This window comes from Vulpes vulpes, chromosome 13 (assembly GCF_048418805.1).
Source record: "Vulpes vulpes isolate BD-2025 chromosome 13, VulVul3, whole genome shotgun sequence".
In the NCBI taxonomy this organism is placed as follows: Eukaryota; Metazoa; Chordata; class Mammalia; order Carnivora; family Canidae; genus Vulpes; species Vulpes vulpes.
In genome coordinates, this window is record NC_132792.1 from 17,894,369 (window position 1) to 17,910,648 (window position 16,280).

Here is a 16,280-nt window from a genome sequence, read left to right on the forward strand (position 1 = left end):
AGCAGAAGAAAGATGGCTCTTCAGTCAAATATTGGTAAACTATTGGCAAACATTTATTTAGCACCAGTCTTAAGTCTTGTGGGTTATAAACAGATGATAAAATTCTAGCAGTCTCTTAGGCCCAGATCAACTGCTTCTTCTGTTAAGCTTCTTACTACACCAGAATGAATGAATAAATGAATGAATGAAAGAAATATTTGAATGCCTATCTAAAGGAAGCCAACTGTTGTTTTTCTGGTTAAAACTCAGCTAAGATATAGAAGTTTAAGGTGACATTTAGAAATGCAGTAAAAAGAATCCACATTTGTTGTTTTAAAATTTTATTTGCTTATAAAAGAGAATGGAAATGGGTTTGCAAAAAACTTATCTGCATGTACAAAGTAATCCATGTAGATAAAGAGGGCGAGCCTTGGAATACTGCTAGAAAAGTTGTTCATCAAAATTGGATCTTTGCATCAGAACTGATGGAAAGTCACTATTTTACACATCAAACCACTGAAAAACTAAAATCTATTTTTAAAACCACCAAATTCAAAAAGGTTATATTCTAATACATATTCTTAGATACCAGTAAAATGAGGTACCAAGTGATCTCAGAGCTGGACAGATCAGTTAATCAAGAGGTAGTTTCTCCAATAATATCCCTTTTTCTTTTTAGCTAGGCCATAGGAGATAGGGATAAATGGCATAATCTTCAAATCTCTTTAAATCTTATTCTCCTAGGGCCCCATTTCCTTTGAATACAATCATAGCTGTCTTGATGCATTTTAGGACTTGAGATCATCTAACACAGAAAAGATTCCAGAGTTCAAAAAAAAATTTTTTTTTTGCCAATTTTTCTTTGAGCACTCTTCTCTGGAAAAACAAATAATCTGGCGTGACATTAAAATAACAAAGAGAAATAAATCCTGTGGTGTCATAGATTAAGGGGATTTTTTAAAAATATAATTTTTTGTTAATAATAACAATATTAACAATATCCAAGGAGGAGATTTAGGTTGATGAAACAAGCCCCCAAAAGGTAGCATACAAACCACATAATGACATTCTTCTTGAATAAGTTTCTCTGAGTTCTTGTAGTTGGTCTTCAACTTTGTTCTGAGGCCATCAGATCCCTGAGCCCCACAGTTCCATGGCTTCCAGTTCATCTTGGACAGGAGTGAATTCCGGTTGATCAGGATGGGGAGCTAGAGAGGAAGAGTGGGGTGGGGACTTGATAGGACCCAGGAACCATAAATTGATATTCTCCCCTCATATGGGTCCATAAGAGACATAGATTTGGTCAATAAACTACAGAGAAAGCCTGCTTGGGTGGAAAAGTGGCTACCTCTACCCACCACGCCGCTTGCACCTTCCCCATGAGATTTCAGATGGTTAGTAAAGGAAGGGACAGATACATTACAGAAATTGTTAGAAAACTGGAATCACAGCCATCTGCTTAAATAGTATGTGTTTTATTTACAAAAGGAACCCTGAATTTCAGCAGAATTATAACAGAAAAATAAATTTTCAAAACTGATCTCTTGTTAGGAACCCATCACCAGGGGACGATCGGGAAGGGAGGGCATCTGAGGAGAATGGAGAGTAGGGTGGTCAGGGAGAAAGATGCCCATCCATCTCGTGTGGGGACAGGAAAGAGGAGAAGGCACATTTAAACAACTATTGCTGAGCCTTCATGTAGAACAGTTTGGGATAGATTCTCAGTACACAGTGATATACCTATATCCAGGCTGATACAGAGCAGTCAGTTTCTACTGCAGTGGACACTTGTGCTCTGGTTAAGTTCCAGGACTATCAGTGTATGTGTTTGGAGCAGGGAGGGCAAGAGATGTGACAGTGGGCAGGTGGGGAAGCAGGTGAGGCAGGGAAGCGGAGTGCCCATTGTTAGGGGAGGGGGCTGGGTGGCGGTGGTCAACAGGACAGTTCTGTATCTGCAGCCAATTGCCCAGGCCAATGTAATCAGAGTGGAGGAGTTCCACTTCAGTGCTGGTAATCATTGTAAGGGATCAGATCTTAATAAGGGACAGGGAGATTTGAGAGAACAGGGAGGGAAGAGATGAACAGAGAAAAACACATCAGCAAAACTCTGACCAGTTCCTCTGGCAAATAAGGTTAAATTTCTCCTAAAGTAGAACGCTTAAATTTTTTTGACTAAGAAGTTTATTGCCCCAAAGCAGACTCTGAACATCTCTCTCGATGCTTCCAAGAGTGACTATGTCAGAAAACGTCCCATTGCACAACTCGCCGACATGCAGGCTGCAGATGTTTGTAGGAAGCATTATCTTTCACAATCTCAGGCCAGTAGTTAGTAATGAGGCAGATATAGCATGGCCACTCTTGTTCCTTCTTAAAACTATCTTTGGTCATCTGAAATGGTGGACATGTGGTGGGCAGGGTGCCACCCAAAAGAATCTAGGGGGCCCTCCGCATTAGGGGAAAGTTTTAAGTTGTAGGCTTTTCCAGAACAAGAGTAAAAGATGACAGGGCATCACAACCACACCACAGCAGTAACAGAATGTTGGGCCTCCCCCCAAAAGTTCAAACATGTCCCCCAATGATCAAATATGAGGTCGGAGACCTAATTAGTGTGGATTGCCATTTGTAAACAAGGAAGATTTAGTGGTGTTATTTTCATTTTCCTCTTAAGGTCTTAAAGGGGTAACTTTTATAGTAAATTTGCACTTTACAGAAGAGTCTCTGGATAGCTTAAGGTAATGAGGCATTTAAGTTCTGCTTCCCCCCCCCCTTAATTGGTCTACTGTTCATTGCACCCTCATCATTATAGTTCTAACCATAGCGAAACATTGCTCAAAGCCCATGAGAGGCTGGCACTCACCTCCTACGCCATAGGCAGAACACGAAGAGGGGTCGCAGTATCCAGGCTGGCCAGAAGGACCCTGTGGTCCAGGTACCCCCAGGTGACCAGGTGGACCCCTGGGTCCAGGAGATCCAGGGGGCCCGGGGCTTCCTGGCCGACTCTCCCCTGAAGGTCCTACAAAGCACCCACAAATGAAAACAGTTGGTCTTTTACCATCACAGAGTGAACTTTGAGACTACCAACAAGTAAACTAACTTTTAAAAGGAACCACCTCATGCTTTCTTAACAATTAGGATAATATGTCTTTCTCTGCTTATTGAATTTTTATTCCACAATTGGATTTCCTGGATAGAAGATCATACTGTAATCATACATTCTCCTGAAGAAGATTTTCATTCAGCTCAGGAAACTGGAAAGCAAAATGTATTCTTTTCTGTCACCTCTTGGACATTAAAGGAAAAAGAAGATGCCACTGTCAGCCTGGTTTTCTTTATGGACCTTCTGTTTCCTAACGCAGCTCCTTATGAATGCAGCGTACAGGCATGCATGGGCGCGCGCGCACACACACACACACACACACACTCTCACTCAATCTCAGCCTCATAATCTGTACTGCTTTATGGCCCCAGACAACTGAAATAAATTAGCCTGCGTGTGAAATAAATTATCCTGCAAGAGAAAAAGGAAGAGTCTGAAATCGGATCTAAAACACTAATCCAAAATTTCTTTAGGCTATCTATATCAGTTGAGAACTTAGACTGAGTGAAAATAGGAAGGAGATTAAAATTTTTGTGGTTTTAGGAAGTGTATCAGGCTGGGTGTTTTTCTTTGTTTTTATGGTTTTTGTTTTTTTTTTTTTAGACCTAGATTCCAATAGTATTTAAAAGGCATTCTTCAACCTAAAATGATATTCTTTAACTAGAATCTAAATGAAAACGAGGAACAAGTATCTTCTTGTTCCTAAATATCTGAAAAGGGTTGGAACTCTAAGTAGATCCAATCCCATTCAATCAGCACTCACCAACCATCTTTCTATGTAACATGTGATGCTAGACCAGCTTCTCACACAAGCCCTTAGTGATAGGAGCATTTATGCTCAAAGTGAATCTTTTCCATTAGGAATGCCTTCCAGGAAAAGTACTTTCCAAAATCATTAAGATGGAAAGAAAAAATCTGCAAGCGCTTGATTCAGTGTGGCTAAAACCGAATTACAAATGTCCAATAGGACTGCACATTTACAATTCTAATAATGAGGATGATAATCTGGACACCATTATAAAAGCACACAGTAATACACACAAGACTCAAAACTGACACAAAACTCAATCAGTAAGGCTGCCACGGTGGCAGAAACTAAGAGTGTTTATCAAGTATCCATGTGTTCCTCTCTCTCTCTCTTTTTTTTTTTCATGTGTTCCTCTCTATGTGGAACCTCCCGTGTGGTTCAAATGAGACAGTGTGGCTAGTTCCAGCCAGTGAAATATGCATCCGTCATTGTCCATTTAGGAAGGTGAAGGTTGATGTGCCTCCTTTATTTTTTTCCTGGAGGCCTTTTGTTCCAGAATGGGGAAAAGCCACCTCAGCCACATCAAACTTTGGGGGAGTATAAAATAAACTTTTATTATGTCAATCTGTTAAGCATTTGGGATTGATTTATTACTACAGCATAGCTTAGCATGGCCTAACTCATGAAGCCAATAGGATCCCAGAATATGCTATAGGCTTTTGAGGCTTCTGTACTGGAAGGATCATCACTTGACAAACTTGCCTTCCAATGAAATGAGTGAGAAATACAGCCATTCTAGTTAGATACAGGATGTAATATGGCCATTTTCCTAACTTGTGATGTCAGGTGAATATAAAGCTTTAGGATTTCCATCTTGCAGTTTCCTGTTAGGTAGGAAGATTTACCTGCTGGTCCAGGGGGGCCTCTTGGACCTTGGGTTCCAATGCCTGGATTTCCTTTTTCTCCCTTGACACCAGTTAGACCTGTTTAAGAAGAAAAAAAAAAAAAAAAGAAAAAGTCCTTAAAATAAAATCTAGGTAAAATCTTTCAAAAGGACCTCTCTGGTAAAGATAATGATGTGGGTTGGTTTGGGGTTATGGTTACCAGGGGGCTTTTAAATTAAATTCTGACACTGAATTATGTACAACCACATATAGAAGGCTGGTTCTGTAGCAGAGCACGTTGTCCATATTTGCAAGACTGCAAGTTTATCCACCTTCCTACCGAAGTGGTTCAGCCTGCCAGGAACCGGCCGGTGTCTTTACACGCACCAGGCCATTAGATGTATGCAGTTGGCACTCCACAGTCACACAATAGAAATCACAAGTGAACATGTCTAACATTTTCCTTTTGGTCCACCCTGTAATGTATCTGCAAAAGGCATGAATTATAATTAGGCAGCAAAGTTTTGAAGAGCGTGAGTTTCCATTAAAAACTTGGAAGCTTCAGGAAGGCCTGTGTTTGATTTGGCTGATTCAGCCTCATAAAAATCTAAACCTATTCATGTTTCTTTTCCACTGAGTGGACTCCTTATTCCAAATACTTTACAGTGCTATTAACAAACTATACATTTTCAGAGGCAAAAAAAATAAAGAAACATATACTCTGACACCTCATCATCCAAACAACTTCTATCACAAGACTGCTGGACAGGTGAGAACATGCTGTACTGAGGCCCACCAGTCCAAGAGAGCGTTGCATCAGATCGGGGGCTGGGTTACCCAGGCTCACATCACAGAAGGTCTCTGGTGCCTGTTTTTCATGTACAACAATGCTTTGAAGTAGCAGAATGCAGAAATGCATCTGTGTGTAATTACACTTACAAAGAAATTATGTGTGAATTGGCAAAGCCTGGAAAGAAACATAAATAAATGACAATAACCAATTTGATAGGTGGCAGGCATGCAAGTAATTTAAAATGTTTAAAATTACAAATAACTTTTCCCTTTTACTAAAGGCAGTGCATATTCACTATAGACAAATTAAGAGATACAACAACAAAGATTCCAGCCCTTGAAAAGAATCACTTTTAACATCTTGGTTTATATCTTCCAGAAAGAAAGGCGTTTATGTAGTATTTGCTATGGGAATAGTTGGGAAAAAAAAGACTGGTGAGCAACTGGCACTTTTTTTCTACACTGCATGCATAATGGCTATCCCTTGATATGAACATTAGTGTCTGCTGTGTTCCTTGGGATCACCTTTTGGGGTCAAGGTATACTTGGCACCTTTAAAAAAAAGTCCTCCTTCTTTGTTGGTGGTCCTCAGGGTTGTTCCACCCCCTGTTATGCTTCCCCAACACTCATGCCTATTGCACATGGCCTCAGTGGTATTTTCTGAGCTCACAAGACAATAGTACTATAGAGAGAGACAGGGCACTGACCACTGAGCTGCAATGACCTCCTTTTTTGGGTCTGACTCTTCTCTTAGGAAACCATAAGGAAGACAGTGGTTTCTCAAAAGCAAAAATACAATTTCATCTGAGCTTAAAAAGCACACAACATACTTAGACTAGTTAACATGTAATGCTCAATTGCTAATCAAGTTGTTCAGAGAGAAAAGCACCCTGGGTACATCTACCAGATACTACCCAATTAGCTACTAGTTTTGCCATTAGTTTAGTAGCTAATTGGAATAAGTACTTTTTAGCTGGTTGGTGTTCTCTCAGTTGCAAATGTGCACTACCATGCTTTTGGGAATTTGGTAGAAACTGCCTCTTCTTCTGTTTGAATGAGAGTCACTTTCCCCACAGGGAACCACTAATTTTTAAAGAATTAGAACACAATAAAATATACAGATGACTAATGGCAGGCTGCTCGTGATTAAGCGTGTGGTGACTCAGAGGCCTCCCATGACCTTATGGTACTCAAGGATCAACATTAACAGCATGGATTCTCAATGATCATCCACAGTAGGAGATGCAGTTGATTAGGAATGAATAGGACATGCGGGAAAGTATTCTTAGGAATAACTCTCTGATAAGAGTCTCTTGACTTTTCTGTTGGTTCTTCATTAAGAAAGCAAAGGGTGAGGAAGACTGGGGAGTAGGAAATCTGGTTGTTTTAATTTTCTAGTTATGTAGAGAAGAGCAAGTGGCATTTGATATGCACCCCAATGTTTATAGCAGCAACGTCCACAATAGCCAAACTATGGAAAGAGCCCAAATCTCTATCAACAGATGATTGGATAAAGAAAATGTGGTATATATATATATATATATATATATATATATATATAGGAATACTACTCAGCATCAAAAAATGAAACCTTGCCATTTGCAAGGATGTAGATGGAACTAGAAGATACTACGCTAAGCAAAATAACTCAATCAGAGAAAGACAGTTATCATATGATCTCACTCATATGTGTAATTTAAGAAACAAAACAGAGGACCATAGCGGAAGAAAGGAAAAAATAAGACAAAATCAGAGAGGGAGACAAACCATAAGAGACTCTTAATCATAGGAAACAAACAGGGTTGCTGGAGGGGAAGTGGATGGGGGGATGAGGTAACTGAGTGATGGACATTAAGGAGGGCATGTGATGTAATGAGCACTGGGTGTGACATAAGACTGAGGAATCACTGAACTCCACCTCTGAAACCAACAATACATTATAAGTTGATTAACTGAATTTAAATTTTAAAAATGAACTAATAAAAAATGTTGATACTACCCAAAGCAATCTACAGATTTAATGCAATCCCTATCAAAAAACTACCAGGGAACTAGGGAAAATTAGCAAACAATCCTAAAATGTGTATGAAACCACAAAAGACCCTAAATAACGAAAACAATATAGAAAAAGAAAAAAAACCGGAGGTGTCACAATTCCAGAATTCAAGTTATGTAACAAAGTCATAGTAATCAGAACAGTAGATGTTTGGCACAAAAATAGACACCTAGGTCAATGGAACAGAAAACCCAGAAATAAACTCACAATTATATGGTCAATTAATCTCTGACGAAGCAGGAAAGAATATCCAATGGAAAAAAGACAATCTCTTCAACAAATGGTGTTGGGGAAACTGGACAGCAGCATGCCAAAGAATGAAACTGGACCACTTTCTTACACCCTACACAAAAATAAACTCAAAATGGACTAAAGACCTAATGTGAAACCATAAAAATCCTTGAAGAGATCACAGGCAATAATTTCTCTGACATCGGCCATAGTAACATTTTTCTATATATGTCTCATGAGGCAAGCAGGTTGGGAAATAAAAGCAAAAATAAACTGTTGGGACTACATCAAAATAAAAAGCTTCTGCATAGCAAAGGAAACAATCAACAAAACTGAAAAGCAACCTATGGAATGGGAGGAGATATTTACAAATGACATATCTATGATTAAGGGTTAGACTTAGGAATCTTTCCAAATTTCTAAAATGTACAAAGCAATGTAGATATGAAAGATATTATCTGTGAGCTGTTAAGATTAAAAATATTACTAAATCTAAGAGCCATACTGTAAAAAAAAAAAAAAAAAGTAGGAGGGAAGAGTCTGGCAAAAATATTCCAGCCTCTCAAAATGTCTTGAAAAAATTCTAAGGATATAATTATATTAACAGAGAATTTTAGATTTTATTATCCTTGAAATGAAGATCTGTTCCAACTACACACAGGCTAATAGATTAATATTTGTCCATGTGTTCACTTACGGTTCTGAGACTGAAGGAACATTCATGTCCACATAAAATGTCCATTTTTTGTAAATCTTTTTCTTAGAATAAAAAAAGTCATGTTGAAAATCAATAACTAAGTACCTAAGATGAGGACTGAAATTAAGGGCTAGACTTAGAGACTCGGAGGTCTCTAAAATTAGGTCTGCATATAATTTTGACAAGCCTATAAGCCATGATTAAAAGGAAACAAAATCAAATGTCCGAAAATGCTAGGCTGTCTTCTAAGATGTCAGAGGGCGTTGGAACCTGGGCATAGTCATTCTTTACAGACTAAATGCAGTCATCACCCATAATCCCTTTGTGAAGACTGAAGGTGGAGCTATTTGGTGTTGAGATGGAGTCACCAGAGCCAACTGCAAGCATCCTCTCCACAAAGGCACTGGGACTCCTGAGTGCACAGGATACCCATCCTTCTGAAACACACTTTTCACATTGGCTATCTCCATAAATACTTTTTCTTCAAGACCCAACTCAAGGCTTCTCTGAAACCATAATGAGCAGAAGCACACTGGATTCAAGAGGACAAGAATTATCGATCTGATTCATGGCTATATCCCTGACACTGCTAGGGTGTTTTCCACATAGTATGAAACCTACAGGTATTTACTGAGTGAATGAATGAATGAATGAATGAATGAATGAATTCCCTGATTCCATACTGTCCATGCTTCCTCTGGCACCTACCCCATTGCACTGCTTGTCCTCACGTTCACCTAGCCTAAGATTAGAAGCCTGCTGATAGCAGGGATCATGTCTTATCTATCATTAGTGTCGAATCCAAGGTGAACCTCACACATAGTAGGTGGCCCAGTAAGTACTAAAAGCCTAAATGAATGATTAAATGTCTACGCCGACATACAGCTGACCATTAAAAGCAAGCATGACCTTTGAAAGATCAACAAACAAAATTCCTTACTCTGGAGCTTTGCTTTTTTATTTTCACATGCCTGGCTAATGGGAACACTGCTTTTTCTAACAAGTTCCTTGTGTGGCAGTCTCAACTGCATTTTTTTTAAGATTTATTTATTCATTTATTTATGATAGACATTGAGAGAGAGAGAGGCAGAGACACAGGAGGAGGGAGAAGCAGGCTCCATGCAGGGAGCCCGACGTGGGACTTGACCCCGGGACTCCAGAATCGTGTCCTGGGCCAAAGGCAGGTGCCAAACTGCTGAGCCACCCAGGGATCCCCCTGCTAGTGTTTCTTAGAGATGAATATAATGCATCAAAATTAAGTTTCTGCCATTTCTAAAAACTGAGCATAGCTGATATAAGTGAAGCTCTAACTTACTAAAAATATAGATTCAACTATCTTTTCTTTTGAGTAACCAACAATATTTGGGATAATCAGAGAGACTATTATTATTCATCCACTGATCTGTTCTTTCTTTTAAAAATGTTTTAATAGATTTATTTTTTTGCGGGCAGTTTTATATTCACAGTAATGCTGAATGGAAAGTAAGAGATTTCCCATATACCTCCCACCCCTACATGTGCATCATCAACATCCCCCATCAGAGAGGTATCTTTGTCATATTCATTCTTTTTTAGGACTCTCATTAGAAACCATTTCAGGGCTACCTGATTCTCCTTTACCAACAACCTAACACTGACCCTCCAATATTTTCTTTTACTGTCTACAGAGACCTGTTCTCATTATATTCCCAGTTCCAGGCACATACTAAGGCACTCAAGAAATATGAGTCAAATAAATGAATGAGTGAAATATTAAGTCCAATTGTAGACTTTGACAAACTAAGAATGTGGCTAGTCAGTTCAGCCTATAAACTACCTCAGCAGATTTTATTTATTTATTCATGAGAGACACAGAGAGAGAGAGAGAGAGAGAGAGGCAGAGACACAGGCAGAGGGAGAAGCAGGCTCCACACAGGGAGCCCGACGCGGGACTCGATCCCAGGTCTCCAGGATCACACCCTGGGCCGAAGGCGGTGCTAAACCGCTGAGCCACGCAGGCTGCCCACCTCAGCAGATTTTAAACACTAGATGCTTGACATGTGTGAGCTCATTTAGGCTTCATAAGAACCAAGAGGGCGGGCAATACTATTACTCGAAAAGGAGGCTGTGATACCTGCCCTTAGCTAGGAAGAAACAGAGCCAAGATTTCAACCCAGGCAGGTTGGTGCTGAAGCCCAGACGCTGAACCACTGCCCTCCTTGCCTTTTCATCCCAAGTGGGCAGGCTACATCTCTTGCCTTGTTCTTTGTAGTTAAGGCTTCCTGAACTGCCTGCCGAGCCAGTCTGCACATTCTCTCCAGCCCCGTGCTCAGGAATCAGCCCTGTGGTTATCACATTTCCTCAGCTTACTTGCCTCAGTTGGCATTCTTGTCCTCTGCTCTGAGTAACACTCAAGGTTGATTTTTAGAGGATCTCTCCTGCTCACACTGACTACATGTCTAGCATCTGGCACTTGGTTGTCCATTTCCTATTTTCTTTGGCCTGTTTGTCTCTGAATAGAGAAATTTTACTCATTTTTTCTGCCTCCTGACCACACCAAGCACTGCACACTGGAGTCTTATGCTACTCGATGGAGCACAGTTATTCTCTTGATCCCAGACATTTTGAGCAACTCTCAGGATTTATGCCCAGGCAGATATGCAAAGCCTGGGCAATGCTTTCATTGTAACCGTACCAAAAAGGCACAGAAACAGTGAGACAGAGCTTCAGCTATGTTATTATATTGTCTGTTACCTAGGAAATGCTGACAATGAATGGCAAGCACAGTCTGTTTTCCATTCAAAATATGTTTGAAGCCCTACTAGAAGCAAGGTCTTGGACAGGTACCTAGCTACAAAGTGACAGATTAATTGGACATAAATCACTAAATACTTGGTGCAATTTTCCAGAGTCTGCTCTTTCTACATTTTGGGCCTGCAGCATTAGTACCAGCATGTGGGACTCCATGTTTTGGCTAAGGTCTAGGCTAAGGGGGTTAAGATTGGAAAATACATGACTGTTTCAAATGCAAAGAAACTCTGCAAACCATTGTTAAGAATTCCTATTCTTATTGTCTTTTTTTATAAAATAACTGCCCATCTCCTATGACAGTATAATTCAGGATTTAGGGAAAGATAAAATATTCTAGATTGTTCAGGCAGAGAGAATTTAATCCAGGGACTTGTTTATATGGGTGATAGAAGGACTTAGAAGACAATTAAAGATGATGAGGTGACCGATAAATTAGCAAGAGCAGGAAGCCACTCTCATCTTTAGGAGCACAGGGACAATGGAAAGAAATAGTGTGACTGGAGCCCAGAACCTAGAGTCTTCAGGTAGGATCTAGAACCAGAGAGAGAGACTTCAAGTGGCAGAGGGAACCATGTCAGAGTTGTCACCACAACTGGAATTACTGGGGAAGCAGGGGTTGGAGTGAGCGGAGAATTATCCTGACTTCTCTTTGAACCCTCTAACCCTCCTTAATGCCTCCCATTGGCTGAGCCTTTCCAGAAGCAGGGTCAAGAGAGCCTGGAAAGGCAGTGATGCACAGCTAAAGGAGGGAGAACAGCTGACTGAAAGGGAATTGCCTGGTCCTGCCCCAATATTAGGCTCTGAGTGTTCTGAGTCAAAAGCACCCTCTCTCACCATGCAGTAGAGAAATGGACAAACGGAGAGCATGAAATGCAGCATGAGAAGAGCTACAATAAAATATGAAAGCACAGAATGGAGGCATCTGTGGAGAACACAGGGGGCTTTCCAACAGAGCTGACCCTTGAAGTTAAATCTTGGAGAACGGGCATTAGCCACAAAGAGAAGGGCAGATGGAAGTGCATGCACCAAGTCTTGCAAGTAAAAGAGAACTGGGCATGCCTGGGGAACAACAACGGGTTTGGCAGGACTGTGCAGTACCAGGTTGGGGCAGAGTAAGTAGCTAGTCTAGGCTAGGTAATGACACGCTAAGGAGTTTGGGTACAGCCCCTTACGTGCACAGGCCCCTTCCACACCATCTACCTAATTCTTTGTGTGTAACTTCACATTCTCTTTCTTAAAGAGGAACTCCAAATTGCTTGAGCCTCGGGCCCCATAAAACCTGAACCTGGCCCTGCTGGGTGCTACAAAGCAATACAATGACTTATGGTGGACTGAAAAAATCCTGCAGACCTCAGCTCCACCAATAAACACTGAGATCATCCCAGAGAAAAGCCAGAGGAAAACATGTCGAATCATTAAGTAGGGCTATCCAGTGGTCAAAGGAACCACTTCCAGATCAAGATCAAGACAACGGGATGTTTTGCACTTTAGGTTTTTCTATCAGGTAGAGACATGGTAATATTGGCAGGAGGTCCTTTGGTCTTTTGACCACACACATCTAACTTAGACACACCGACCTTTGGGCAGTGAGAAAGAAGGAAGTGCAGCAAGGAGAAGGGAGGTAAAGGGGGCAGGATGGAGGCTGTAAAGGGAGAATGGAGAAGAGAGGAAAGAGGAGGAGAAGGAGGATCCCTCATCAGCACACACCAGACCCCCTGTAGTCACCTACAGGTTGTTCACTCCTGCAGGTGCATGGCAAAAATGAACAGTGATTAAGTCTGGGACCAGAAATCGTGGATTTTCGTCCACACGGTTTTGCAAACTGATGCTATGATCCTAAGGGTACATAATAAGAGCATCAGACCAAACAGCCATCTACCAGTGTCAGCTCCAAAGTATTGACTGATCCCCCTTCAATGCCATTGTATTATTTCCAGCATGCACTGTTAGGAAAATTATAAATAATTCAAAGTGAATGGAAAAATGAGCCAATTTCTATGGCTTCAAAAATGAACATTTCAGGTTCGGCATGAATATTCAAGCAGTCAATGATATTTAAATTAGAGTTTGGTCTGCTTTCCATTCCTTGCCGAAATGAAAAGTGATCTGATGAAGAGAACTGTGTCAGGGCACTGGGATAAGGCCAGAGTCTTCAGAGTTTAAAAAACAATGCATTATGACCAACAACCCTTCATAATAAGCATGAATAATACACTATTAAGATAAATACATCTTATATCTAGTTAAATTTAGGACCAATGAAAATGAAAAAAGTTAATGAATGTATCTTTTCTATGTATGTTTTCTCTCAGCTATACAAATGCATTTTGGTATATTTATTTATTGTATGTATTTGGTATATTTATTTATTGTATGTATTATGTATTGTATGTATGTAGGTGATATACACAGCTTCAGTTTTATCATCTCTAAATTAGTACATGCTATATTTCCATTTTATTTGTTTATGTTGGGCCAGAAATTTAGAAAATGGCTAAGTACAGTCCTACATCTAAAAGAAAGTGTCTCTTGGGATGCCTGGGTGGTTCAGTGGTTAAGGGTCTGCCTTTGGCTCAGAGCGTGATCCTGGAGTCTTGAGATCGAGTCCTACATTGGGCTCCCTGCATGGAGCCTTCTTCTCTCTCTGCCCGTGTCTCTGCTTCTCTCTCTGTGTCTCTCATGAATAAATAAATAAAATCTTAAAAAAAAATAAAAGAAAGTGTCTCTGTCTCTGCCTTTCTGTTTGCCTCTATCAATATTTACATACAGATATAGTAAGCGCACACACACACACAAGCATAATAAGCAGAAGTCCCTTGATCTTTTGACCTCAGAAATCTAAATTAGACACTCTAAAATCTGGGCACTGAGATGTCCGAGGTATTTGCTACTATTTTATATATTTTTCCTACCCAGTATAACCAAACCTCCTATTTAAAAATCTCGCCTTTTTTCCCCCCTTGGACAAATTGACACAATAATGACTTGAAGAAAATGCTGACATTCTCAAGTTGGCCGTAACTGGCTATTAACAGAATGTCTTAGGACTGATGTACTATAGCCACATGGACTTCTGTTTTTTCATGGCTCTAGAGTGAAGGACAAATGGCAGCCAAAAAACTAGCCAAGTAGTAATCAACACCATAAATCCTTTATGATTCATGAAATGACTATTGCAATTCAGGTATTATGAAAAATAAAAGGAAAATAGGCATTAAGTTTGGCCTTTGGGAAACATGCAGCCTTATTGGTGAGACAAGATTAATAGAAGTGAAATCATTAAAAGACAATTCAAGAAGGGATAGTCTACCTGGGGGCTAAATGATACGTCTTACACACTAGTGAGGTAGCCGTCTATTCATGTATGAGTTCTTGTTCAAGCTTCTGGAGGTGCGGAATATAGAGATGAAAGGCACAGCCCCATTCGAGGAACTCAGAGTCCAGTGGGAAGACAAATGAGTACACCAACAATTAGAGTATAATGAGAAACTGCTGTGGTGGAGACATGTGCTCAGGGAGCAAGAATCGGGGAGATCTTACTCAGTCTAGCTCAGCTGGAGTAGAGCAGGGTAGCAACAACCAATACACTGGCCAAACAAACAAACCAAGGGGAAAGATGAGCGGTCTGGAAGAGGTGACTCTTGAGATGAGTTTTGAAGTTTGAGTCTGAATGAGCCAGAGGAAGAAAGAGGGTTCTGGGGAATGGGAAGGGCAGGTGAAAATCCATGAAATGGCACAAGAACAGGGCACAGTGGGGATTAGCTTTGAGGGCAGTAGGAAAGGAAAAGACACGTATGAAGAATGTGGTAAACTGAATTAATGGTCTGAATTCCTCATCACTCTGCAAAAGATGTATACACCAATTTTCTCTTGCTTTGGATCCATGCATCTCCTTAGCTCTTGGGAGTTGGGCTTGGCCATGTGACCCACTTTGACCAATGAGGTGTTAGTGGCAATAATATGAACTTGAAATATGGTTGGGTGGTTGGGTTGCCCTGTTTTGTTTCTGCCACTGCCATGAGGATTACCTACTCTAGGAAACTATTAGCCCCTCCAGCCAGGACTCCAGGAGAGCAGAACTGTCCCTGCTTCCCACAGATATGTGGTGAAAAAAATAATATTTACTGTTGTATCCTAGTGAGATTTTTGTGGTTTGTTATGCAGCAAAAGCTAACTAATACTGAGGCACAGAGCAGTTCAGTTTGGCTAGAGCAAAAAGTACATACTTGAAGTGAAGCAGAAAATATGAACCAGGACCATACAAAGATATCTTGCTGAGATGGCATTAACCTTGAGTGGTATTTCTAGCATGATATCCATTACCCCAGACAAGGACTGAAACCCAGTGCAAGAATCTGATAAGATCTACTACCCAAGACCCTCCAATTAAGTGTTTCAAAATATTTTAAGCTACAGAAATTCTATTAGCTTTCATTGCAAAAAAAAAAAAAAAAGACAAAAGGGAGTATAGCTCCTGCTGACTTTTTTTTTAAATAATAAATTTATTTTTTATTGGTGTTCAATTTGCCAACAAATAGAATAACACCCAGTGCTCATCCCGTCAAGTGCCCCCCTCAGTGCCCGTCATCTTGACTTAACCTCATGGAAGACTCTGAGTCAGAAGCACCCAGCTAGAACACTCCTAAATCCCTGACCCATAAAAACCATGATCATATATGCTTTGTTATTCTAAGTTGCTAAGCTTTAGAGTAATTTGTCATTAGTAATAAATTAGTATCGCATAGAGCTTCTCTCTGCAGCCATGTTGAATGTAAGGAGTCAATTTGTAATAGAGAAGAAAAATAACCCTAACAAAATAAAAGATGATACAGTGAAGAAAAAGAAAAAAGCATTCCTTTTCTATGCATTTGGGTTACTATACGTTAGGAACAAACAATATATCAAACGTTCAGAGAAAAGTCTTATCCCAGAGCACCTCAAATTGGACTTTACCACATAACTATTGGTTGAGAAAAGAGAAAGCTACCTTTCTTTCTCTGGAGTTT

The 16,280-nt window shown here is 40.2% G+C and overlaps 1 protein-coding gene across 3 annotated transcripts in view; it reads right to left on the bottom strand.

Moving 5' to 3' along the window:
- Positions 1-303: 303 nt before the first annotated feature.
- COL14A1 (collagen type XIV alpha 1 chain) overlaps positions 304-16,280 on the bottom strand; it is a 216,832-nt gene continuing 200,855 nt past the window's right edge. For 2 of the 3 annotated variants that reach the window (XM_072734006.1, XM_072734007.1), the window contains 3 exons: positions 4,730-4,807; positions 2,837-2,992; positions 304-2,012 (listed from right to left, as the gene is read on the bottom strand). In XM_072734006.1, coding sequence (XP_072590107.1) covers positions 1,981-2,012; positions 2,837-2,992; positions 4,730-4,807 — 266 coding nt within the window. In that variant the 3' untranslated portion in view covers positions 304-1,980. The remainder of the gene's footprint in view (positions 2,013-2,836; positions 2,993-4,729; positions 4,808-16,280) is intronic. The other variant, XM_025993393.2, reaches the window with a different exon arrangement.